We start from the raw sequence: 26,790 nt of genomic DNA on the forward strand, positions 1-26,790 counted from the left end.
AATTCTATTCAAAAGAGTTTGTCGAGCCTTAATCGAGTCCAGCTCGAGCTGAACACGTAACAATGAATGTCAATTCTATTCAAACGAGTTTGTCGATCCTTAATCGAGCATAGCTCAAGCTCAACACGTAACTGCAGACTCGAGCTGTTGTGGAGCTCGAGGTTTCATTAATCGAGCCGAGCTTGAGCTGACTGAACTCGGGCTCTTGGTTCGTGTTCACCTCTAACGGGGAAGAAGGGCGAAGGCCTTTGACCCTACTTTGGGTGGCTTCCTCTCATAAAAAAAAAACTCTAAATAAAAACACCTATCCAACTAGAAGGAATGACAACTCTAAGGCCCAAAACCAAAAATATTTAGCGCACCACTTGATATGGAGAAACAGCCAAATCGCTAGGTCAAGATCCATTGCTTTATGCAATGGAAAAATGCTCAGGCTGCCTAATTGACAGCACAAGTCTGAGTCAAAAGAAACTTCTTGCAAAAGATGAGAGTGCTACTTCAATAGATCCATTTCTTACTCAAGCCAAACGAAAATTGGCATCATACAACAATAAAGGAAAGGACACCATATTGGTGATCCAATAAGATAATTATATAGTATTGTTGTATTATCATAATCAAGGGATCTTAGCTCCTAATTCCGCGCCATATTACGTGTCAACTATTAATCAAGCAAAAAGAAAGGGACAAGTTGATTGTCTGAATCATAGTGACGACTTCCATTTCTATAACCTTCAATCTTGCCAAGTTTGATACAAATTCTATCTCTAAAGTAGACCAGTTGTTGTTAACTAATAGGAAAGCCATTTAAGATTGTCATAATCAATATGAATACTATATTATCGTTTCATGTAATAAGGAAATATTAAGCTTGTAGTGTTCCTTTTGGACAAGATTAGTAGTACATAATTATTTTCTATCTTTTGGTTCTCTACGGCAGTTTGGCAACCTAATTTCCCTCTCTATTAATTGGCACATTATCCTAAATAAAGTTGCGCATGGTGGACCCAGTCTCTGGGTCAGGGCCAACCCCTAGCTCAGAGTATGTGATCTGAACTAGGATAGTGACCTAAAATTCTTGACTAAATGTCAATAGATCGGATTTGAATGGGACGTATCGTTCGCTATAGCTGAAATATTGGATGTTCACATATTTGGATTTGATTTTGGATGCGAATACAAACGAAGAAAAATTTATTTTATATCTGGGCTTGAATTTTATCTTTGAAATCCAAATATGATCCAAAATCTGACTTATAAAATCACAATGGAATTTTGAATCCAATTTCTAATTACGCAACCAAATCCCAACTGCATTGTTGCGTATTAAAAACCAACTTCCAAAATTATGGATATTTCATATATGACGTTTATTCAAAATCAAATCCGAATTTGAATATGAATACAATCGAGTTTTTATGTAAAACTGAATCGGATTCGATATTACTTCTTAAATCTGAATCCAATCAGATTTTTTGATCATCAGATGTTAAAATTTTTTTCTATATCTAACATTTTTCAAAGCAGTATGGTCAAATACCCGAATTGAATTTGATCAATTGACATCTCTATTAACTAAAACAGTTAAAGGACAAGTATGTGATTAATTTAAAGAAGAAACAATATATACCTTTGGGTGTTTGAGATAATGAAAAAACTAACTCATAACATAACTGGGTCGGGTTGGTCCGAGTCGCGCAAATTATGTGGTTGTAATAGTAACCTGGTTTTGGGTTAGCCCCCATATATAAGATTGTCCCAAACTCGAGCCAAGCCTGGTTGGCCGCTATCAACACCAAACCCGGCCCAGAAAGGCCGAGCCCGGCTCGAGCCAGGCATGTGTGCAGCTAGCCTTAGCCCTAAACCCAAACAAAAAAGGTCCAAACTTAAACAAGAAGTTGTGTTATGGGGACCAGTAAAGCCATAATTTGCCCTTGTTTCATATGGAGCTATACATGATATTATATTCAAAAAGCAATAAAATAAGGCATCGTACCTTTTATATATGCCCTTTTGAGATAAAGGCATGCCGGTTTTATGCTAAAGCAAGATTAATATTAATATATACTATGAACATTGACAGAAGATATGAAAACATTCGCCGCATATCCAGATATTTTAGGATATCCTTGCTTGTCTTCTTTCGAACTAGTCCACAAATGGTCCCAGTTATCTTGATTAACGAAACATATTCCCAATTCAACGGCTAGAACTGGGTCCAAGCTTATCCAACATAATCTAGTGGCAGCCCCACTAGATCATGATGTCTCAAGCTAGCTTAAAAATTGGGAAGATTCATTTTAAGTAGAGCCCTTTTTCTTTTTATTGCATGAAAACTATTATTACATAATACATACCTCACATAAAGACATGAATCGCCTATTTTCAAATTAAAGAGAGAGGTGAGTATTTGACATAATTTTATTGCAGTATTGTCAGCCAAGTTTGGTGACCAACCACTACAGATTGAGTCCTTCATGTTTGACCCTACTTGTTTATAATAGACCCTAATTTAGGTAGGCTCAAGATCATTTCTAGGCTTCTAACCTAGTTTTCCGACAAGCGAGAGGAGTGTCTACACTACCCAAGTAAGAGACAAAACACCTCCAGGGTCTAGGGCTATGTGTCGGTGCATGGCGTGTGACACCCAATGTACATCTGCTAATATATTGATCGATCTCGCCCCTTCTACTCAAAGGGTTGGTGCCCATGACCTGCCACCGGCTTCAGTGCACCAAACCCCCTTGGGTAGGGGTGAACAACGACTCACTAAAGCTCGGCTCGTGAATGAGTTCGAGTCGAGTCATTTGCTTAACGAGTCGAGCTCGAGTTCATGAGTCGACTCGTTCAAATAATCGAGTTGAGTATGAGCTCAACACGTAACTGTCAAGTCAAGCTCGAGCATTAATTGAGTTTGTTGAGCCTTCATCAAGTCGATATATTCAAACGAGTTTACGAGTTTGTCGAGCCTTAATCGAGTCGAGCTCGAGCTCAACATGTAACAATGAATATCAATTCTATTCAAACGTGTTCGTTGAGCCTTAATCGAGTCGAGCTCAAGCTCAACACGTAGCAATGAATATCAATCATATTTAAACGAGTTTGTCGAGCGTTAACAGAGTCGAGCTCGAGCTCAACACGTAACTGCCGAGTGGAGCTCAAGCTAGAGCAGCTTCCATCCAGCTATTCTCAAGCTGAGTCGAGCTCAAGGTTTCATTAGTCGAGCTGAGCTCGAGCTAACTGAACTTGGCCTCGACTCAGCTCGTTTTCACCCCTACCCTCAGGGCCTAGTTGATATCTCCATGGTTGAGTTCAATTCTAGCCTAGTTGATCTATACATAATTGAACTTGCAAAGGCGATCTGTATATTGCATGAACTGATAAACTTGAAGAGACACCAACCTTATCTTATTTCATGGATCATCTCTATCTTGGTCGCTTCTTTGATAGTCTCACTCGCTTGATATCTTAACAATGTTGGTAGCTGCAGTGGTTTGTCTATTTGTACCGACATGCTTTGGCTGATGGCATAAGCAAAAGCATCCATGGTTTATTCCTTTCTACACACCATAATAAGTGCAAGTAGATCCTTCCACTACACGACCATCATGGCTGGATACCTCTGTAAAAGTACTATTTTACCCCTCTTCAATCAAAATCTAACTTTATCTTTGTAAAAAAAAGTCATTCGATCACGTAGCGCCATTTGTCTCAAGGCATAGTTGTTCCGGCAGGTCAGGCAAAAGGCACGTCGCCTGGTAATTCTCGTGGGTATTACTTTTCTGAACCATAAAAAGTGAGATACGTTACTCAAGTTGAATGGTGTATCGTACCCCACATAGGTCACGCTGCAGCCCTGGATCCTGGAGACGGGGAAATAGGGGGTAAGCTTTTGATCACGTATTGCTATTTTGTCGGACGGTGCGGATATCGGTCCTTCATCAATAAGAAGAGATTGATCGGGCTATAAGATCATATACAATGGGGATTTTTTTGACAATATGTAATTAGGGCAGGACTTTATGTGGGTGGGGTCTAGTTAATAATATTTAGACTTTCCTCGATATTTTAAATATGTTTATACCTGGTTGTTTGTCAGAAACATTGTTCGGAATAAAATAACTTTTGTTCTAAAGTTTCTTTGTAATATGGGCCTGTTTTTATATCATTTAATCTTTGGAAACTTTAAAACATGCATCATCTGTTAACGTAATACGAGTTTAGACACTAAACAGTTATGGGGATAACATCCAAAGAGGTAAGCCATCACATGAAACTAAAGATATTATAAAAAATAACGGTGTTTTGGCAGATACCGTGAAGTTGGTATTTCATTATTTATTTGTATGCTTAGAAAAGGTCAGAAGTTAATTCAGCCTTCGACCATCATAATTTAATTAATAGAAAAAGTGATCTAACTAAGAGCAAGATTGATGGGCAGGAGAATTTATCCAGGGTTATTTTGTCCAGCGTTAACATCTCAAGGGCGATTTGTTTCTGCAACCAAAAGCCTTCAGCAACCAGCTACAAGAACTTAGCTAACTTGGATAACTTCACCTGCGTTTGACAGCCTGGTGAAAATTGGGCACATTCTTCACTGGGAGTGAAGGATTGAAGAATGTTCCAAGAATCAAGCATGCCCTAATTATTAGTTGAATGTTAAGGCCACTAGCATATGACGTTTGAACCTCTTGCACTTGAACGTCCAAGATCCCTTTTTCTATTTAAACAAACTGTTACCAAATTATGTTGTGTGTGTATATATATATATATATGACGAAGCGAGCCAGTAATTTTCAAGAGGGAGCCGAATTATAGTTTCAAAACTTTTATAAAGGATAAATGAATTTACATGTAAAATTTTTTAAAAAGATTTTTTAAGGGAGAGCCAAAGCTCCTACCAGCCCCTTGGCTCTGCCACTAATATATATATATATATACACACATATACACAACAGTAGATATTGGTTGGTTTAGAGGTCGTGAAATTTGTCAACTTGGCCATGTTTACAAGGTATCTCATTATATTATATGTTCAATATAATAAAGCCCTAGTAGACTGTCCAAGCAATAAGAAATTAAATATATTTTATTATCATCATCATCGTTGTTGCTGTTGTTTCTTGTTCAATGTAATGTTGTTATTGCTGTTGTTCTTATAAGAGCATGATAAAACTGTGTTTGAGTTTGAAACATGGTATTTATGCTCCTAACGGTTCATAATTAAGCTGAAACTGTGGGTTTGTTGAAGGCAAGAAACATCTAACTTGGGTATTAGATGCTATCATCTTTCCCAGTATTTTAGAATTGGTTTTGGAAGAAAAAAAAAAAAGAAAAAGAAAAAGGAAATGAGAAGAGGTGAGTGAAGTGCCCAAATTACCATTTTCTAAAGTATCTCTATTATACATCTTATGCACTATTATTTCATATGATCGTAGATCAGATATATTTGATTGATTATTACTCTTTATCTGAATTTTGTCACATAGTCTTTAAGTCAATATTTAGGGTTAGGTTTTGGATCTTGGAACCTTCTATGGTTCATAGCTTAAGCAAGGGAATTCCCACTATCTTCTTTGTCAGTGTAGAAAATTCCTTGTTCTACCAAATATGTTGGATCAGATCGGTGGCCCTCAATTCTCCTAAGGTTCACATAGAAGGCCAAAAACTTAGCCACTGATTCTTAGATCTGGGTTAGTGTCTTGAGCAGTTGAGCTTGATCCAAACAGGATTTGACTGTAAATATAAATAAGTTACAAAGATTGTGCAATTTGAATGTATATTTGATAACATAAGGATTTAATTATGGCAGGCTTGAACTTCAAGGGCATAGCATAGCTGGTTGGGTTAGGAGCTTGTTTAAGGCAAGTTCCTAGTTTGATTCTCTTGGGCGTTATGCTTATGCATCTTAAGTGATGGGACATGGCCGTATCCAAAGCTCAAGGGTACACCATTGCCTTCACTAATGCCGAAGTAGCCCAGGACCTCAAAGATAGGACAAGAAGGGAGGGAGGGAGGGGAAGGTGGGGGGTAGGGGGGGTGTTGTCGTCTTCGGACCTCTTTTTAGGCAGTAGGTTATAAACCTCCTGCTCACCCGAATTTATGCCAGGCTTGAGATAATTAATCCTCACATCATAAAAAATATTGGTCAGATTTTCTGAACCATGCCAACTTGAGTTTCTTGGAAAGGGATTAGATTATATTAATTCATTTCTTATTAACAAGTTTTTCATGAATTTGCCCCATTTTTGGGTAGATTGATGAAATAGTAACAATGTATCGTTGTCACCAAATGATCACTTAGAGGTGTTTGATAACGAAATGTTTTGTTCTTTAGAACACACTGTTTTATGAATGTGCTCTAAAAAATGAAGACATTCAAGGGTCATTCGGCAGTTGGAACACTTTGTGAACGTTTCATGAATCTACCCAAAAAATTGGGATAGATTCATGGAACAATACAACTAGTGTCCATGAATCTACCCCAATCTCTGGGGTATATTCATGGAACACTCACAAAGTGTTTCATTTGCTAAACGACCCTCAAGAAACACCGAATTCCAACTTATTTAACATAATTGAGTTGAATATCTAATCCTAGTCCAATCCATTCATATCCCCATATATACTTGTATGAGACTTCATAGCATAAGCTATTTCTATATCAAAAACATCAAAAAGCATGACACCATCTTTTATATTTTGTGCGAAAAAATTGCCTTCAGCCATGTTAGAATCAGTTTTTTTTTTCAAGGAGCACTCGTTTGCAGATTTTCATATCTAAACGGGCACTTGTATACATAAAAAATTAAATACTCAGATGTTGTTAGCAATTGCTCACACCAGTCTATATGTAGGTCCGCTATTGTTCTTGAAACAGAAATTTTTCCGAAAAAAAGATAGGTGGTAGGTTCATATCTTCGATTTGTCCAACAAGATTAGTGCAATCAGAAGTCCAAGTGAGTGCGATAACACCAAGAGTTTCTGGTTCTTACCGGCCAGTCTCATGTCCCTTAACACAAGACAACTTGTCGATGGGCAGCTCACAAGGGAAGAAGACGGACGGATCAAATAACCATCCGAATTGGCATCTTCTGAGAAATTTTTTTCCGCACCAAACACGTTTTAAATTCTTTTTCTACTGTTGTCTTTTCTTTTTTCATGATGTTGCTTTATTCTCACGGTTTTCAGTCTGCAAACATCAAAGCCAAAGGAAAATCACGTTTGTTTTTCTCTTGGACAATTATGACATTGACAAGAAATCTTTAAGGAGGCATTCGATTGCATTCACATTGAAGCAAAAAGGTGATCCAAGATTTGAGGGTGTCTTCCGCTCTAAGATTTCTCGTGGTTGATTTTGAACAAGGATTTGAAATCCTTTGTTTGAAGGATGCAAGGAGTATAGGATAGATCTATAAACCTAACATCTTCAATTTGATCTTAGGAGTCAAATCAGACCCAGCCTCCTCATTTTAGATATAAGAAATATGGATTTACTGTGCATTACATACTAAATCACACCACCAGATCTAAAATCGAAGGTAATAAAACAACCTCTGAAAATTTGGAGATGAATGCATGAAATTTCATGCATTTTTTTAAAATAAAGATACCAATTTACATTTTTTTTCACCAAGCAAAGAAAGTGCATTTATGGTAGGAAACATAGTAGATTTGCAGCTCCAATCTCAGTGCCCACTGCCCATGTGTCAAAATAACAAAATATTCTTAAAATAAGGTAAATATGGAAAACCTTTCATGAATTTAACTCAATATTTATGATAGATTTATAAAACACTCACATTGTGTTTCAAGTGCCCAAAGGGCGTTTGGCAAACGGAACACTGCATAAATGTTCTATGAATATATTCCAATCTTTGACACAAATTCAAAAAACACATAGGCAATATTCTAATTGCCAAACACCTTATAAGAGGCACAATTGTGCCTGTATGTAAAACCTTTTGAACTTCAAGAACTTTCACCCAAGCAAGTGCCAACAAGGCTGTTCGTTCCACCTTTAATCAGAAGTGCATTTTTGTTTTTTTACAAAGGAGCATTTCTTCGGATTCTATTTTTCGCCCTTACAAGGGAGATCTTCACCATTTCACCATCAAGGGTATTTTCGTCATTCCCAGTCCTCTAACAAACCTTCTACATGTAATGTAAATTCAAGTGGTCTTCAAGGGAGTTGACGCAATGGCTTGGGGTGAGGGGTAGTAGGCAGGCAGTTTCTATTTCGAGTGTTAAGAGTGTCAGACTTTTATGCTGTAAACGGCGGATCACCAATCTGTAAGTGTTGAAGTCCCATTGAAAGCTGATCTTCCGCCATAAAAGGGCAAAGGGTTGAGTGAGAGTTTGAGTTTGGGTCTCCCCTGCTCACCCCAAAAGTTTAGACCCAAGCATATCCCATGCTATAGCAAAAGAGCCACAAAAAAATTGGCTTAAATAGTACCATGGTAGGCATCCCAAGGCTTTACTATATATATAAAAAAAATTGTACAAAAACACGCCTACTTTTAATAGAATTACAATGACATGATTTTAACTTTGAATTTCTTGGAGTATGACTGCTTCTTTTGTGAATATACCATAATACCCCCGACTACATTTTCTACATTAGCGGATTCAAATTCGGGTATGAATGTAAAAATCGGTTTTGAATTGTGAAATCGGATTTCATATTCAGATTCAGATATGACTTTCTTTTGTTCATATTTGAATCGGAATTCAAATCTGATTTGGATTTCAGAAATGGCATCCGATCAGATTCAGATTCGGATATGTATAAATATCTAATCAAATTCCAATACAAATTCAAATCAGATTCATTTTTAAACAAATACCGTACATCTAATGCTCTTACATTTTGAAAATTGGTCAAATTCGGTTCAAAATTCGGATATGAATGTAAAAATCGGATTTTATATTCAGATATGACTTTCTTTTGTTCATATTTGAATCTGAATTCGAATCCGAGTATTCAAAAAAGCAGATACTGTTAAGAGTATATCCGATTTGAATTGGATCAGTTGACATCCCTACTTTGTCGAGTCTTGATTGGATATCTGACTTTGATTGCGGTTCAGCTAGGAAGCAACATACTGAATCCAAATATGACTAGTGATCTGGTCTATATTTCTTTACAACAAGTTCCATGAACTCAAAGCTGGATCGGGATCGGTTTGCATTCCTAGCCGCACCATTATCTAAACGAAAACAGTTCTTGGCCGGTTGCAATTTGGATTTCAAGGAAGCACATGGCATCCTTCCCTTCCCACCCTCCTTGCCGGATCGCCCGGGAAATCACCAGGGCTGAGAGGCTTTGTCGCTTGCTTAGGGCATAAAACCTTCCAGACCATTTCCCTTGTGGACTTTATAGGTTTATTTGGTGGTAGCAAGAACATTGAGCCAGTGCTCAATAAATCTGCACCAATTATTGAAACGGATTCATAGACCATGAATTTTCTCTAATATTTGGGACAGATTCATTGGACACTCACTAATTTGCTTACTAAATTATTGCTAATAATTTAGTGATTGTATGATTGGAAAACAACTCTAATGGTAGTATGAGGTTGAGAGCTTGCATGATTAGCAATAAGCTCTAATGGTAGTCCGCAACATATATATTTGGTGAAAATCTATAATGCTCATATCCAAATACAAGCCTTACTTCTCTCTCTCTCTCTCTCTCTCTCTCTCTCTATATATATATATATATATATATATATATATATATATATATATATATATATATATATATATATATATATATTGTGTGTGTGTGCGCCAGCAATGAAATTTTTATTAATTTTTACATAAATGTCTTACATTTATTTATTTATTTATATATGTTGTATTCAAAAATGAGAATTTCTACATGAGTGCTCCATAGCAAAAAAATTTCTGGCTTCGTCATTGATGTATGTGTATGTGTGTGTATATATATATATATATATTTGTAATTTTTTTCATGAACCCAACATTTACTAACAAGTATTAACGAACGACAACACTCACTATCGCCTTCAATTAAAAGTTTTTCATATTTGATAGTGATAGTCAAAAGCACTTTATTGTGAAAAATGGAAAATCAACTTGAAATTAAGGACAGCATTAGGAAGTCTAAATAGCTACGTGTTTTGCCACCGCATCATTACCTTCAAGTCCTTTTCAGCAGCAATAAATCAAAGTAAGGCCTGTATCGAGAAACAAAGGGCTCATTTTTTGAAGTTATGGCAAGAAAGTGAGCCCTAACAGGAATATCCTGACAATGATGGACAACTAAAAGTCTATGTATGGCCGCTATAAGCACTTAGTTTTCAACGCAATTTTTCTAAAAACCGATGGTTTTCTTTTTCTTTTTCTGTCAAACTTTTCAGTGATGGAAAAAGAAAAAAGATAAATGAATAAACCATTTGCGTAGTACACTCGCATGGGCTGCTTGTCATAGAAGAAAGTTAAGTGTGTCACACGAGTAAAGGAGGGAAGGGTATTTTGGTAATTTATTAAAAAAGTTCTCCAAAATCTTTTTATTTTCAATTTTGTCTTGAAAAAAAGTTTTTTTTTTAAGTGTGAAACAATAACTTCACCAACAAAAAGCAGTATGAACTAAGGGTATTTTAATCATTAAAAATATTGGCACACGAAATTTTATACACCAGAGCACACGTTGCAAATAGAAAAGATAAAAAAGGGTTTTGAGCATATGTTTTGAAAGGCTTATAAACTAAGCATTGGTGGGGTTTCCTCTATTCCTCTAGATGGCGCCCCATTCGTTTGGTGTCTCTGGCCCCTCTCTTGGTTTTTGGGTGGGCCTCTCATTGGGCCACATGCACTTGCTTCTCAATTTCATCCTCTCCGGCATCGTGGAGTGTTTGTCTTGTCCTCATATGCTTTGCAGCCAACTGGTGCCGCTCCTGTCATGTTTCAGCTTGCAAGTCAGTGACCCCCTTGTGGTACAAAGGGCTGATGACTATGGATATTTAGAACAATAACCGGCCTCTTACCAACCCCTGTCCTCACCATTGCGCCAACCATCTTGGGGATTGCTCCAGTCTATGGTTGGTTATGAAATGTTGAATATGCCCTCTCTCTCTCTCTCTCTCTCTATAATTTTTTTGAGTTGGTGGTTGAGCGGAACTTTACGACTTCATTAATCAAAAAGTAAATGAATAAATTAACCACATTCTCTTGGTGTAAGTCCAGTTGGCTCTCCTTCCAATTTTGTCATTCAAAATTTATAACCATTTATAAAAAAAAGTATTTAAGCAATTTGATCATGTATTGATTGTATTAGATATGCATGTATGTTCACATCTTGGGGATTTGAAGCATAGGTGCTCAATGCACTTGCTGAAATGCTTAATAAAAGCTTCCAAGGTCGAGCCTGGATAAGTTCAATATATATATATATATATATATATATATATATATATATATATATATATATATATAGTAAATGTCTATACAGCTGACGCCATCTTATCTACTAACAACAACCATTATTGCAATCAGGGGCAGAGCCAAAATTTTGGTGTTGGGACGACCGAACTGTCATGCAATACACTCAATATAATTTTTGAAATTTTTTCAAGAAGCAATATTTATTTTTAAAAAGTTTTGTGGGTACCAAACTCACATTTTTTAACATTTTAATTTTTTAAAATGTGGACCATTTCAGGACATGTTTCATATGCTTTGTTCCACTATAGTTAGGAGCAGTATTCTTTTGTAATTTGTTTTGCATGTATTATTTTAGATGCATCTTACAGTTTGTTCTTTGCTAATATAAGGAATGAAGGCATATACTTCAACCGGTTGTTCTAGTATCTTAACCATAGTTACAAATATCACTTTCATGTTTTAAACAACTAGGTTTTCTTCAAATATAATAGGACGAGTTTGAAAAAAAAAAGGATAAAATAAAATAAATTTAAAAAATTAAAAAATCTTAAAAATTAGGAAAAATAAAACAAATGAGACAACGTAAAAAAAATAAGTAAATAAACAGTAAATAAAATTATAAAAGCGAAACAAGCATTTGACAGTTAAAAAATGTGAAAAAACACTTAAAATGAAAAAAAATGTGAAAAAACATGTCTTTTCCAAAAAAAATACATCTTTTGCTGGTTTACTGACTTATTTTTCATGTTTTGAACATGTTTTTTTTTTATTGACTATGATCTTATATTGGGTTCATCATTACTGCTCATTGTTTGAACAATATCCACATGTACTATATTACTGTGTGTCATTAATTTGATTTCAAAATGGATAAACATAAGGACAATGATAGTATAGCATAGCATTTGATGTGATCTTCCTCGATCCATGAGACAGACGCTGGACCAACCACGCCTTTACACGCCGGCTGACATGATCAGCATTCTGGATCACATCAAATCATGGGGAAGTGCTTTCTCAATGGAGAATAATGGGGCGGAGCCCTGCTGCTACTAGAGAACAGTAACATGAGAGAACTGTACTGACAGATAAGAAACAGTATAGACAAACAAAACCTGTACACCTAAGCAATTCTCTCCTGCAAAAGATATCCTCTAAGCCATCTGTAGCTCCCCTGATAAGTTCTAATTGACAGGTTTGTTTCTTCATCTGTAAAATCATATAATTCTGAATTGGAGCTAAAACCAACAAAAGATCATTGCATATTACTAACTTGTCTCTGCAATGTTTTATGAGTGGCAGAAATTTTTTCTGCTTATCCAGTTTAAACAAGTTTTATTGTCAGAAGCAATTACAAACTGCTTTTTTCAGTTGATGGGAGAGTAGATAATCCCTTTAGAAATGGTCTTTGATGATAAATGAGATGTTTTCAACCAAGGTGGTGCTCCTGGTGATAAACAATATGAGAACTCTCATTTGCTATGATAGGTGGCCCTCCATATTTTAAGTGTCCATTGCTTTCCAAATCTTGGAGAAATAAGTGATATATCACATCAGGTGGTCCTCTTGTTATATGGTGGGGATCCAGTAAAGCTTTGCTGTCTAAAGTTTAGTGCATTTTCACTTTTTGTCAAGCTTGACTCCCCAGATACCAATTGCATAGTTGATAAGAATGGATATTTTTCGTTTTATGTGGTGCGATCACAGTCCTTTTGCATTAAACCGTCACAAGAACACGCCACAGTTGAGGAATCAGGACGTGGAAAATCAAACATGTCTTTGAAATAGATGTATAAACTTTCGAACGGCAAAATAACCACACTAATTTGATATTAACTGATTGAGATCCAAATCTGAGTTCTCTCGCGACATATACAATGTGTATGTAAAAAGAGCATTTTGGGCATTTGGTAAGAACAAAAACTTTCTCTTCCTATTTTTTATCTTTGCAAGGGAAGGTGTCCTCTACGTGAAATGAAGGGCATTTCAGTCATTGCAGTCTCCAACATGCAACCTACATGGTACGCGGCAGGTACATTGTTCGAGTAGCGTGGGCGTAAAATCCTTAAAGTCCTACTCTTATACTTTCAAGGTTCTAACTTGCTTCGAAACTTACGGAGACTTAGGATACATTTTTTAACTTAGTTTCACGCTTGTCATTGTTTGTAACCTAAAAAATGAATAATACACTTAAACATGACGGCAACCATGAGATTCGAACATCTTGAAAGGGGCAGAGGCAAGGAGGGCCGGGTAGGGGCCATGGCCCACCCTTAAGTTCTTAAAATTTAGATTTATCCATTAAACTTTTAAAAATTTTAGTTCCACCCCGTAAAACTTTTGAAAAAACGGAGTTGGCCTCTGCCAAAAAAATTATTTAGTACACAAGTCCTACAGATAAGGCTTGTACGGGATCCCAAAGTGGAAAAACACTTCGTACAACGTTTTGAGAAGCGTTTCACTAACAAAAAAATAAAAGGAAAAACACAGAAAAGATAGTGATGTCTTCTCTGTCGAAAGCAACTAAAATCAGTTTGCCAATCCGGTTGGACCATACATAAACATTTGAGCTGATAAGATGGAAGTTCCACTATAGCGTACAATTGCTTTTATCCACCATGTTTTCTCTCCATGAAGTGGAGGGGAAGTTGGCAAACACCACCACCGTATTGACCAGCTTCTGCAACTGCATGGGGACATCTTTTCGTCTATCATGCTGCAGCACTCAGTGAAAAGGCTAGAAAAGGCTGCCCTTTCATGAAGGGCCTAGCTACCTTGACAATCATCATCAAAGTAGTGGCTCGAACAGAGCATAAAAGTGGACTGTATCTAAGCAACCACTCTTCACATTATTTCTGCCAGACCAGACAAGCATGGCAGGATGCCGCAGCAGATTCTAGTGACTCTAAAAATCAAGGTCAAGTGGACAGGACATGGTGGTTGTGCTTCATTCAATCTGCAGGCCTTGAAGGGGTCCACAATGCAGATCAATTTCAAAAAAGCTATAAGAAGCAACTTTCTCTGTTTAATTCTGTCAGAAATGACGCTGTTCAACTTCGTAGCACGGGTTCAAGTTGGCTTGATTTGTTACAGATGAAAAAGGCGGCAACCTTGAACATGATCCAGATAGGTTTTTCAACTTGTTTACCAGCTCCAGCAATATGAATGCTCTATCCTGTCATATATAAAGAAACAAGAACGCACAATTCCTTTGCTTTTGTCTCGTGATAAGGAAACCAGAAGGATCAGGCTCCACGCTTTAGTGGCAGACCTCATGAAAATGGAAGAGACCAAGGAATGCCTCATATGTATCGCATTTGCAGTTGGGACCTGGAAAAAAACTCGATACTCGTGCTAATGACTTTTGATGACTGAATACATGGCACCGTTTGGACATGGGATGACCTAAGAAACACTGAGAGGTGGCTTTCTATCATTATAATTAATTGATGAATCCAAAGGACTAAGCTTGTATGACTCTGTAGCCGATACAAAAACCCTTGCTGTTGGGTTTTGCTCACAAGATTCAGAGTCAGAAGGTTATCAGTTACAATTTTCTCATATTCAAAAGATAGATGAGTTCTCATCTTTATCCTTGAGACCATTAATATCTGCTGTGCTTATCCTCTGAATTGTTCCAATTTTATCGGATGTCATATCTATTGTGCTGATATTCTCTGTATCTGCTGTGTTTTTTTTGTATTTGAGTTAGTATGTTGTATTTCTCCTACAGATTTTAAGTCCTTTAGCTCAAATTATGCATGTCTAGTGTTTTCTCCACCTTTCCTTTCTAATCCCTGTTTGCTTTTATTCGTTCTATTTGTTTACTTTTCACACCAACGAGAGAGATCCCAGTAGGATTTAAACCTTGCATCAAGGTCCAAGCCCAAAATATTGCAACCTGAATCATTTAGGTAAGATCCTGTTGACGCTTATTGCAACTCAAAATGAAACAGCAAAGATGGGTTTGTTCAATGTGTAACCAACCATGCAGAACCTAGAAGTACAGAACTTCGAGAACCCTACATGGAAGGCTCCAATACTCATAAAAAATTTTCACTTTGCCCATAATTCCATCAAATTGATTGTGTGATTTATGGTAGGATCCCTCAGCAGCCATTATGAAGCCCCCATATCAATGGAGGATACCTACTTGAAGATAGATTACCAATTATGATCTCATCCACACTTTAGGAGATTCAAAATGTAGCAAGATAATGGAGGAACCTCAAAGTGGTCAAAGTCCCTCCCCACTTTTGCCCCGGTCCCGGGGTCTAGGATATCAAGTTCACCGTCAGTGTAAAAGCCTCTCCCTCCTTCCTCCCGCCCCAGGGTCCAAGGCATCAAGTTCACCAGGTGGCGGTATGAAGTGCCTACTATCAGTAATCTGACCACCCCAATTAATGACCCATTTTGAATTTGTCGGCCTTAGTTTTGATTGATATGCATACCTAATGTTCCACAAGAAAGCATTTGCAATGAGAGGTCAAGCTACCAAAGTTTAGTGTTGAGTTTTCTACCATATACAAAAGAAAATTTTGGTGGCTCTATCGTCTTGAAGTAAGAATTTGTACAACTTTATCTCAGAGCAGTACAAAAAGCTATGCACAGCCGTGTAAAACTGAAGCATTTTTGTAGCAAACAACTACGAAAAACCATATACATTCCCTGAGTCAGACATAGTAAATCATCCCCACTTCCAGTGTTGATGTATGAGGGATATTGAGCGCAGAAGCTGGACCCCTGCAATTTCTTCTTAGGAAGTCATACCCAACATCTATTGCTATCCGCTTTAAGAAACTTGATCCGCTCTTTGCCCGGACATATGAATGGCCCAGAATGAATGCCATGCCTGCTTCTCTTGCCTCCATCAATTCCTGCAGTTCTTCCCTGGCAGCTGCATCCATTTCTGGACTTTCTGGCAGCAAGAATCTTACCTGTTTTCTCCTTGTAACCACTGGTGAGCTGTTTACGCTCAACTCATTACATGAACCTGATGTCCCTGGCACATCTGCTGCATTTTCTTCCACACAATGAAAAGAGTCAGCTGTAGGTGTTCCTATAACAGTGAGCTTTTCATCCTTCTCATATTCATCCATTGATAATGAACTTTGCTGTCCTGAACGGATGAATTCTGCGATGCTGTATGTCAACTCCTTCTCAAACTCTAGATCATCTTTGTGGATATCCAAATATCCATATCGAACTATGCATCTATACAGCCTGAACTCTTTTGGCCCAATTCGACCAACAAGGAACCTCTCTTCAGGTCGAACATATGGTACAGGAACAGATTTTATGCACACAAACACTAGGACCTGGTGGAATGCTGGGAGATTGGTGACAAAATGTGAGAACATTGCGGGAATTCCAGTGGCGACTTCTGCATGTATGAGCCCAATGCCAGGCACTCGGACAATACCAAGACCTGGTCCAAGGCTAAGCAACCACTTCATGGAGACTTTATTCTGAAGGTCAAACTCATACTTCTTGATTGTACCATAGTGCCATATGTACATGACCAGCATAAATGCAAAAGAGAGAACTATAGGGACCCAAGCACCCTCTAAGAACTTGATGAGAGATGCAGAGAAATAAAGTGCTTCAATGGTTCCAAAGAAGAAGATGAAGCAAATTGCAAAGAGGACATTCTTGTGCCAGCAGAGAACAATTACAAGAGACATAAGACAGGTTGTGACAAGCATCACAGTTATGACTGCCAAACCTGCATTAAAAACAAATAATCGTCTATAAGAAGCAATGCATTGACCATAAAAGATGCTGGGTATATATGTGTGTGTTTGTGCGCGCATCAATTGATAGTTCACAATGTGTACATGTAAACTCACATGTTCAAAATGAAAAGAGTAGTTATCATCCACTTCTTTTAAAAATCACTTTACAGGTTCCACTTTGTCAACTATCAATCAAGTTGATCAAACAATTCATAATCGGTGCATGCAGTTCATTATGAACTTTTGATTATTTTCTTCTCTTATTCAACAGGCTCCTTGTTAAACTATGTTTACGGTCAAGAGATTCTTTTAATCCATCAAGAGATTCAACAATTTAATCACATGTACAAAGCATTAACTAATTAATCAACGCTCTCCTTTCAACCGCCTTGTATATTTACGTACTCTTAAATAAGCAGAAGGGTAAACCCACGTTGGTGTGCAAGAGTGAGGTGAAGTGCCAATTCAGTATGTCAAAGGGACCTTACCTTAAGATATGCTTAGCCAACAGACAGACTCAAATACTTGGGCCTCACTTGCAAAATTATAGCAAGGACGTAGAAACATAAAGGCAGAAACAGAAACCATGAGATGGTGTGAAAATTCTGCCCGACAAACATGGCAACTTTCTTCATGATTCAAGAAAACTGAAATGTGGCAACGAGTTGTTAGGTACCAATTGTCTAAACGTGATGTTTCATAAGCATGCTTACTTTTCCTTAAAGCATGAAGGTCACTGCTAATGAAGCTTCATAGTTTCAATTGTTAGCTTCTAGATTAAAGGGCATATTCAAGAAAACTGAAGCTGGAAAACTAGGCACATAAAAAATGCTTTCAATTTTCAGTTCTCCAAGATATTTGAGGTAGGCAACTTATTGTTTCCCTTATATTTTCTGTTTTACAATTTTCTTCATTCTCGAGGTCAGCCTCCACTTGTATAGGCTTTATGTTCCAAAGACTTGCTAATGTGAATAGAGGCCAAACAGCTTGTCAATCAGTAAGGAAAAACATTTGAAAACCTAGAAGAAAGCTGCTGATTCAGCTGAAGAGTAAACAGGATACTGTAACACATAATATGTTACCTGAGGCATTTCCCATTCGCTTAGTGTCTCTGAAGCCAACAGTGACAGCAAGGCAGAGCAGCATTAGGATCCAATTAATCTCTGGGATATAAATCTGCCCATTAATCTTATCTGATGTATGAACAATTCTCACTCTTGGGAAGCAACCCAGAGCAGAGCACTGTCGAATAATGGAAAATGTTCCTGTAATAATAGATTGACTCCCCACTACTGCTGCAAGTATTGCTATTCCGAGTACAGGCCACCTCAAAACCTCTAAAAGGATTTAATCATTGCAATAAAAGATTAATGAACATACATATATATAAGCTAAAGATCCCTCATAAATTGATCCCCATACCTGGCACAGATACATAAAATCCGATATGATACCCAGTTTGAATGACGTGATGCTTCGACAGATAAGCAGCTTGTCCCATATATGCAAGGATCAAAGATGGGTAGACCACGAATGTGAATGCAAGCTGTGAACAATTAACCTTATCAGTTCAACTTTAACTTCCAGTTATCCTAATGAAAACTATCAAGAACAACATATCCTCTGATGCACCAGAAAAAGCAATAATATAGAACATGGGCGATTGTAGCTGTGTATGCATATATTGGCTTTAAACTAGCATGACATGCAATATCCCAGACACCTAAAATGAGCAACCCATGTAAGAAACGGCAAGTTTTGACAACATAAACACCAAATAATCACTGACGGACATTGAATGTTGACACAAATTTGGAAAGTGCCAAATCCATAAGCGTTATTTATTGTAAAATATAGTTTATAGGCTTCAGCGAGAGTGAATTAGTTTTAGTTATACCTTAATCGATAACTGTGAAAAGTGTCCAAGGTCTGCAAACATAGCCTCGGAACCTACAAAATGACAAGCATAAATTGCTGAGATAAAAAGAATTTCAAGATGAAGAATCGCCCTTTTGATTGAAAGCCTTCTACCTGTGATACACAAGAGAATCCCTCCCAAAGACATCCATCCTCCCCTTTGTGTCTTCCTCAAGAACTTGTACATATGGTATGGGGAAAGTGCTTGATATACATGAGGGTTCCAGCGAAAGATATTGTAAACACCAATGAGGCTGATGCAAAGAAGCCAAGTTACAACAATTGGTGCAAACAGATATGCTACCCGATGTGTACCATAATGTTGAAGAGCAAACAGTCCGACCAGTATGATGCATGCAATAGGGACTACTGCATCTGCAAAATGGTCAAAACATTGAAAGAACCAAAAAACAAATGAATAACTGGAGCAAGCATCCATATTATGTTATCATTGCATTGATGAGCAGCAGAATATGGTAACAGTAGTATATATTGCAGTTAGAATAGACTTAATATCTGTCAGCATATGATAGTAATTAGTAAGCGATGAGACCAAAAAAATTGATAGCAAGCATGAAACGCAGAACCCACTTTTTTCCAGCAACGAATTTAGTTACTGATGGACTTATCTTCTATTGGCTATCTAGATATGATAAGGCCTGCAAACATGGTAAACAAGGAAATAGGATGAAGAACTTTCCTCACTGATGACACCAGTGATCTCTGTCCAAATTGAGAATGTTGCAACAGGAAGAGAAAAAAACTGACCAAACAATAGAAGTGCCTGAACAAAAAGTTCAGCACACACCAAATAGAGACAGATAAAAAGAACAGAAGAACAAGAATAATCTTCCTGGAAGACTTGCCATCTTAAAATTCTAATATTTAATGAAATTAGAGAACACAATGCGATCACTGGTAGCAGGATCTGCATATATTAGCTTCTCTGCATGGTTGGTATGCAGATGTATATGTCACCTTGGCACAGGATTAACGACGATAACCTTCATTCCATCAAAGTAAATGTCAACATCCATTAGAATACAACTTTCACAAGCATCATAAACACCTAAGACGCAAACAATTAATCACAACTAAAGATGCAGATATGCCATGCTTACATTCATGTTGTCTTCTCGACATTGAGAGCTCCAACCCTGACACTGCAGAAAAAACTGCAAGACACAACAGATTCTTCACAACTCTTAAAGAAAACTGAAAAGGTCCAACACAACAGACTAAAGAAAAAAATATATATAACAGTACCTGAAATTGCCGGCGTGAGGACTCCATCACCGATGACCATGCAAGCACCTAACAGGGCCAACACAAGCAATATGCTCTGCAGGACTTTATGCTTTTCAAGCAAAAGCCTTACCCTTGATCCCATCTTAGAGTCATAAGGCATTTCTTTCTTGTACGTTGAGAGTGCTTCATCAGCGACCTGGCCGTTTGGCAAGAAACCAACCTTGGCATGCCTGCAGAGAAGAGAGTACAAGGCAAAAGTTCCACCTGCATAAGGGCAAGAACAGCATGGTACTAGTATGTTAGCAGTGTAGCATATAACAACATACGACGACCAAATATTCCTCTTTTTCTTGTTGGTTAATGGCCAATACCTTCTCCATTATCATCTGCTCTCAGCACTATAAAAACATACTTGAGAAGAGGCACCAGCGTCAACGTCCAGAAAACAAAAGAAAGTACTCCAAAAATCTCTTCATTAGTCTCGGAATGATGAATATCCTCTGCGAAGGTGCTCTTGTACACATATAAGGGTGAAGTACTCAAATCCCCATATACCACACCCAAGCTCTGATACGCCAGGGTTAAAATAGTCCTCCATGATTCTTTCTGTCAACAGAAAAAACAATAGAAGCGCAATTCATCAAACACGAGTACAAGTTAAAACATATCCCATATCCTTCTCCGTTAAAACACCCTAAAAATAAATATTTTTCCTTAAAAACTTGCTACCAAGGAAAACCATACTCCTCCGATCTCCCTTCAAGATCTTCATAAATCCAGTAGCTTATTCCTATCCATATATAAGAACAGATATTTTTTCTTTTCTTGCAGTTGATTTTTTAATTGAAAAAAAAAAACATTTCTTTTCACCAGTAAATTCAATTGCCAAATTAAAGAAGCTCCCTCTCTCTTTTCGTGCTCAGGCCAATGTCAAAAGCAAAGTATTTGAGGAAACAGTCGAAACTACATCGCCAACTATGACATGATAAAAGAAAATTTACATTGTTTTGAAATAAGTGAAGATAGAGGCAAAGGATTGCAACTCGGGAAAACAGTATTTTTTTTTCAATTTAGAACTCTCGAAGGGAGAAAAACTGACAAATTCAAGCATTAAAGAAATGTTGCAGAAATGCATCTCTAACAAGCAGCCATAACCAAACAAGAAATCTTTGCTTTCTGCCTTTCAGAAGACCAAACATACAAATTCTTTGCTTTCACCAGGCAAGTGGGAGAAGGAGAGGGAGAGATCACCTTAACAGGGTTCCTGTAAATCCCACCCTCAACATCCATGGCAATGAGGAGCCAAAACGCCAACTAGCCCATTCCACTCTGCAACCTCAGAACGATACCGCACCATTCAGTCAGAGCAACCGAAACCACTGCAACCAGTCAGCGGAAAGGCAACAGCACGCGTCAAGCTCATGAATCCACTCATCTGCATATTCAGACTCTGCAACCCACCTCACCAAATGAAGAACAGAAGCAGACCACGCTAGCGGAAGTCAATAGACTGCTCCCAACTTCGCCTTTTCCGGTTTTCTCTGTCGTCTGCCAAAATATCCGGACTCCTACTCGAGCTACAAACCAAGAACAGCCACCGTCAATTCTCCCGTGCTAAGGTGTTATAAATTAGGTGGTCAGAAATTTAATACCAGCACCACCCAGAAGGCACCTCCACTATCTGGGATTAAATGAATGAGAAACGGCGATGTGTGTGAGAGAGAGAGGCGTTTATTCTTTCCAAGTCCAACTGGTAGTTCAACTATTCCTACGATGACAAGGTGATAAAAAGAACAGGTAGAAACAGCAAGGTTTATCAAAAAGCTAGTAATGAATCTAATTAAAGCAAGATTTACCACGAGACGTAGGAATTTAGAATAGAAGAACGGTCCTGAGCTTGTGCCAGAGAACATTTACTTTTAGTAAAAAGATTGAAAAAGATGGGGAAGAAGAAGAAGACAGCAGTGCTTTTGGCCGGCTCGGATTTCATTACTTTGGTCAATCCCAAATCTTCCACCAAACGTGACTCTGGATTTGGACGACAAGGAATAATTTTCTTTCCTTCTTTCTTTCAATATGTAAAAATTCTACCACAGAAGCCGACCAACCAAGGCAAGGGGGAAACGGAAGCGTATTAGAAACACACGCATCTGCCTCCTGTGGGTGTATAATATTGAGAACAAGTGAACTAATCTTTATCTGACTTTATTAAAGCTGGCTGTGCTCCATATAATTGAAATGACTTGAACGACCCTTGTTGGCTTTCTTCTTTTCTCTTTTAAAAAAAAAAAAAAAAAACTTCGTTTAAAGGACTATTTTTTAATTAAATTCTCAAAAGCAGGCTTCATTTTCCCCACTTTTCTTGTAAACGGGTCAATGTCGTTGGCAACTGTGCTGGTTAAAAAAGAGTGGTTAGGTGCTTCTCCCTTTGCCCAATGATTTATCTAAAAAGATCAGCCAACCACGAGGCAAATTGATCTTTTTTTTTTCTTTAAAAGCAAAAGAATTTTTAACTCAAAAAAAAAAAAGTGCTGCAAAAAGCAAAGCATAAAGTTTTTTATGCGTTTCAACTTGGCTCGTAAAAGTCAGTTTTAAAATCTATCGGTTTCTGAATTGGGTTGGCAGCTTATGAATCGAGTTGTAAATAGACCAACAATTTTTAAAAAAAATATAATAATATAAAACATAATTAAAAAATTAAAACATTTTAAAATATAAACAAAGTTGACATGTGGACTCTCAAATCATTCAAATTCAAGTTGATTCTATAACATTGGTTTCTTCGGTGTTAAAGATATGAAATATATGTATCTTGACATGTCAACCACTAATTCTTAGTTATTTCAATACAATAATAATCAAAAGTATTTATATTTTTCTTATTCAAAAGTGAGAGAAATAAGTCGATAGAGACCATGCATATCGGCCAATACGTCACATAGTTTAGTTCCCGATTCAAGTTAGAAACCGACGCTTATGACTTTGATGTACCTACCAATCAGCTGCATCATATAATTAGTTGTTAGCAACAGCAAAAGTCTAAGCTCACCGAAAAAAACAAAAGAGAGAGAGAAATTAGAAACAGGAGACCTTTTTCTGAAATTCTTCCTAAAATCTGAGTTCCTAAAATTAAATTTGAGAAAGGAAGACTCTACCGCCGAAAAAAAGTATGATGTGCGTAGGGGTAAACAATTCTCGAGTTCGACTCGTTAAAACTCGGCTGGTGAACGAGTTCGAGTCAACTCATTTGCTTAGCGACTGGAGCTCGAGTTCATGGGTCGACTCGCTCAAATGATCGAGTTTAGTTCGATTTTACTGAACTCGAACTGTTAAGCTCGACTTGGCTTGAAAATGATGTGTAGCGATTTTTTAAATATTCGACTCGTTTTTTAAATTAAAAAACCAGTATAATGATGTTAATTAATTATGTAAGTTTTTACAAAAATTCATTCAAGTTTGTTGAGCCTTAATCAAGCTGAAGTAATAGTCCATATATTCTAACAAGTTTGTCGAGTCATAACTGCTGAGTCGAGCTCGAGCTGCTTCTGTCGAGCTATTATTGAGCTCGAACTCAAGGTTTCATTAATCGAGCCGAGCTCGAGCTGGCTGAACTCGGGCTCAACTTGGCTTGTGTTCACTTCAGAAAGACTATAATTTCTCAGTTTCAACTTTCAAATATGGACAACTTTCAAACATGGATAAACTACAGCCGGTTTCAAGCGAACAGGAGGCTAATCTCGTTGTCGAGTGAAGGCCGAAGCATCTACCCTTCCTCCATCCCTCCATGCAAGACTCTAGTGGGTTGGTAGCAGACTTTTAAATGTACCATTTTTTTAGCAATAAAGCCCAGACCGTCAACTCATGACCTAACTACCGCTAAAAAACTTAGCCCGACATTTAGTGGATTGGTAAACATATACTTAAGTTTAAATCTCTTTTATTTTCACCTAAATCAAAATATTGGACCTTGTGTTTGTCACAATTAGCCTGGATCAAATTCAAGCTCTGCTTTATAAAATACAATTTGAACTTGAGTCCTTAATTCAGGGTTCCTATTAATAAAATATAATTTTATTTTCATTAGAATTTGTTTGTAACATTGCATATCTATCTGTAAACAAACATCACATGGACACACACAATAATCTTATAGTATCTGTTTTTCTAGGAACAATAACAGCACATATCGTCAATTATTCAGCATTTACATGCTATTATATTTGAACACAGCATGGTGCACATGCCATAAACCTTATATATATATATATATATATATATATATATATATAAAAGATTGGTATCGAATTCACGAATTTTGGTATAGAAGACCAACTGTCACTAAAAATCTTAAAATATGAACTTAACTTTGAACATTGCCCATTAAGTTAAAACTTTACAATGCTGAATGAGATGGAAAAACAATGTTCTTCTTTCTTTTGTATTATTATTTTCCACTTGAAGGGGAAATGTAAAAGAAGACAGTATTTCACATATTTTTAATGGGGTAAGCTTCAACATCAACATCAAGGTCTTCATCTGACAGATGCACAAAGGTTTAGGCATGTAAAAAAAACATATATATATATATATATATATATATATATATATATATATATATATATATATATATATGACGCTCGTTTCTATCTTTAATCAAAATCAATTAATTTTGCGGTATATAAATACATAGTTGGAGTAATTGCTGAGGTTTCCTACCACTTATAGAAAGTCAAAACCTTCACTCAACCTCTTCTTCACTCAATCTCTTCTTGCTTAAGAGGTAGAGTTTGCTTTCGGTGTTTTGACATTTCATCCCCACCACAATTTAATTTACATGTCATTTCTTTTGCAGAATAGAAAGTTGACACCCTGAATATTCGAAACAAAAACTGAGCGCCTACAATCTCATACCATACTTGTTGCCGCAACCCCTTCAAAACTTTTGCACTATACATAAAACTGTTTTTTTAAGCATAATTTAACCGATTTAAATGAATATCCAGACTCTTATAATATCTAGAATTTCGAATCCAATTTAGCCAATTATTATCCAAATAATCAGAAGTGGTAGCGACTAATATTAAAGAACTGGGAGGCGAAGCTGCAAGTAGCGATGAGTTGTTTGAGATTAGGTATTTGCAGAGGACGACCCAGAGAGACAAGCGTGGCAGAAAAAATAAAATAAAGGGGAATTAGTTACAAATTTATAATAAAATAAGGTTTCAACCTTCTTAGTTGTTCTTTAATTCATCAACTTAGTGGTGAGCGCGTGTCCGCTGATGAGCTCAAGCTTACATCCTGATGATGGAGCAAGGCGTGCCATTTACGTGCAATATATTGTCTAGAGAGAGAAACTCCACGGAAAACTTGCTCTCCAACCAACAGACCATAACCAAACCCTAAACTATGGCCTTTCTTTGCCTTTGTCCTATTATAATAATATTTATTATTATTATTATTATTATTGTTATATATATATATATATATATATATTAACACTAAACCCAAAAATATGGGCTCTCTCTGGCCTTTTATTGTATACATATATACAAGTTAGTGAATGCTGCCTCTGTTTTTTTTTTTTTTTGTTCATGACAGCCTATTAGGCCATTTAATTATTTGATCGGATTATATATATATATTATATATATATTATAATTAAATGGTTATTTTTTATGTTTATGTTATATAAAACCATTGCAAAAGGTGCATTTGTGATGGTCAGTTCCTTGGCAATAGTTTTTAGTCACAGAATGCATGTCTTGCGATAGTTATAATGATACAAAATATAAAAAAAAAATCATCCAGCCTCCAAAATTTACTTTGTTTATATATAAAAAAAAACATTTTACATATTACTGCCTCTTAAAATTTAAAATACAAATAAGTGTGCTCCTGGGTCAAAAATAGCCGCCTCTTAGTAAACCAAAAACGTTGCATTGCAGTCGGCATGGATGAAAAAAGGTCAGCTTGGAATCTATTGAAGTATTTGACCTATACCTTCTCATCAATACCATTACTTTGTAAATAATGGATTTATATTGAGATTTATATTGACGTTTTATATTAACGTTTTAATCATTTCTTTCCATTTGCATCCATAGTCCGGCACCAATGGTGGTATGAGTGACTGATGCCGCGCTCTCACCACGATTTGGGGTGAGGAGTACCGGTCGATTTGGGGTGAGGAGTACCGGTCAACTAAAGTGTCGCACGTTTACTATTTGTAATTGACCAGATTTTTACCAATATCTTATATGTAATCCTCTTGCTATAAGAAAACATGTACTAGTGGAGTAGGGCAGTCCGAAAAGATTTGACTGCCTGGTTGACGAAACGGTTGAAAAATAAACCCGGATCAGTCTCATCACGTTATGAGAAGTACTGCTAGGGGTCTACTTTCTTTGATTGTGGGAGGCTACACTGATTAGGGTTGCAAACACGTCAAATCAGGAACATGTGGTTGTGCCAAAATGCAATT

The 26,790-nt window shown here is 37.0% G+C and overlaps 1 protein-coding gene across 5 annotated transcripts; it reads right to left on the reverse strand.

Moving 5' to 3' along the window:
• Positions 1-15,901: 15,901 nt before the first annotated feature.
• Positions 15,902-22,419, reverse strand: LOC116258625 (potassium transporter 8-like). 5 transcript variants are annotated; one of them, XM_031635877.2, is made up of 11 exons: positions 22,166-22,419; positions 21,962-22,077; positions 21,561-21,886; positions 20,681-20,915; positions 20,328-20,573; positions 20,183-20,236; positions 19,176-19,436; positions 19,042-19,094; positions 18,567-18,690; positions 18,227-18,481; positions 15,902-17,134 (listed from the first exon to the last, which is right to left on the reverse strand). In XM_031635877.2, exons 3-11 carry the CDS (start codon positions 21,597-21,599, stop codon positions 16,083-16,085), a joined length of 2,319 nt encoding a protein of 772 aa, XP_031491737.1. In that variant the 5' UTR covers positions 21,600-21,886; positions 21,962-22,077; positions 22,166-22,419; the 3' UTR covers positions 15,902-16,082. The 5 variants fall into 5 exon arrangements, with proteins under 5 accessions (XP_031491737.1, XP_031491740.1, XP_031491734.1 ...); XM_031635880.2 differs by having other exon boundaries at positions 21,561-21,688; positions 21,771-21,886; positions 21,962-22,419; XM_031635874.2 differs by having other exon boundaries at positions 21,561-22,077.
• Positions 22,420-26,790: the final 4,371 nt, after the last annotated feature.

Source organism: Nymphaea colorata, chromosome 8 (genome assembly GCF_008831285.2).
Source record: "Nymphaea colorata isolate Beijing-Zhang1983 chromosome 8, ASM883128v2, whole genome shotgun sequence".
NCBI classification, from domain to species: domain Eukaryota; kingdom Viridiplantae; phylum Streptophyta; class Magnoliopsida; order Nymphaeales; family Nymphaeaceae; genus Nymphaea; species Nymphaea colorata.

Bases quoted from the DNA above. Each gene is read 5' to 3' on its own strand.
- LOC116258625 (XM_031635877.2), bottom strand. From the start codon at position 21,599: ATGGATGTTGAGGGTGGGATTTACAGGAACCCTGTTAAG. The intron at 20,574-20,680 runs GTATTGGCCATT...GCCCTTATGCAG, and splicing joins AGCAGATGATAATGGAGAAG to GTGGAACTTTTGCCTTGTAC. The intron at 18,691-19,041 runs GTATAACTAAAA...AATTGTTCACAG, and splicing joins TTTCACAGTTATCGATTAAG to CTTGCATTCACATTCGTGGT.